The sequence below is a fragment of the Crocuta crocuta genome, unplaced genomic scaffold (assembly GCF_008692635.1).
Source record: "Crocuta crocuta isolate KB4526 unplaced genomic scaffold, BGI_CrCroc_1.0 scaffold89, whole genome shotgun sequence".
NCBI lineage: Eukaryota > Metazoa > Chordata > Mammalia > Carnivora > Hyaenidae > Crocuta > Crocuta crocuta.
The window spans coordinates 10,953,643-10,954,388 of record NW_027551559.1 but is presented as its reverse complement, the minus strand read 5'-3'; the positions used below and the strand labels follow the sequence as shown (position 1 = coordinate 10,954,388).

Genomic DNA, 746 nt, shown 5'->3' with positions numbered 1-746 from the left:
ACAGGCCCGTCCCCCCCCACCCGCCCGCCCGCCGTCCAGACACCCTTCGTCCTCGAGGGCTCCGGGGCTGGGGCCCGGTCCCAGGGAAGGCCGGGTCCGGCCTCGTCACCCGCAGGGCTGGTCTCGGCAGCTCACACCCCGACCCAACACCCCATGAGGGGCCACTCCCAGCACTGCTCGCCGCCGCCACGCCGCCATCCCGTGCGCCCTCCTGGCTCTGACCGCGGCGCAGGGCAGCGGTGGAGGGAGCCGACTAGGAGAGGGGCGGGGCCCAGGTGCCGCTCAGACCGGGGCCGCTGTCCCCCAGGGCTGGTCTGCCTGCTGTGCTTCCTCTCGGCGACCTGCTTCACGCTGCAGTCGGGAAACTACTGGCTGGAGATTTTCGACAACTACGTGGCTCCTCTGAACCTGATGGTCTTCGCCTTCTTCGAGGTGGTCGGGGTGGCTTACGTTTATGGGATGCAGCGGTGAGTGAGAGGCCCCTTCGGGCCCCGTCCTCTGCTCCCGCGTCCCCAAGTGTACGGCGTACGGGCATCGCCGCAGCTGGTCTCCTGGGCAGCACAGGACGGGGCGGGACCCCCGAGTCCCTCCCAGACAAACTTAGGGTGGCGCCCCGGGACCCCGCTGCACCGGGCCGCGCGGGCCTTCAGCCTGCGGGGGGAGGGGCGAGATGGCTCGTCTCCAACCACGCAGGGCAGATTCCTAAAGCCCCAGGACCTGAGGACACTGAGGAAGTGGCAGGGCCC

At 70.6% G+C, this 746-nt stretch overlaps 1 protein-coding gene across 1 annotated transcript in view; it reads left to right on the top strand.

Annotated features, from left to right (window-relative positions):
• SLC6A18 (solute carrier family 6 member 18) overlaps positions 1 to 746 on the top strand; it is a 17,526-nt gene that overhangs the window by 11,985 nt on the left and 4,795 nt on the right. Inside the window, exon 12 of the mRNA XM_077749402.1 lies at positions 308 to 467. Coding sequence (XP_077605528.1) covers positions 308 to 467 — 160 coding nt within the window. The remainder of the gene's footprint in view (positions 1 to 307; positions 468 to 746) is intronic.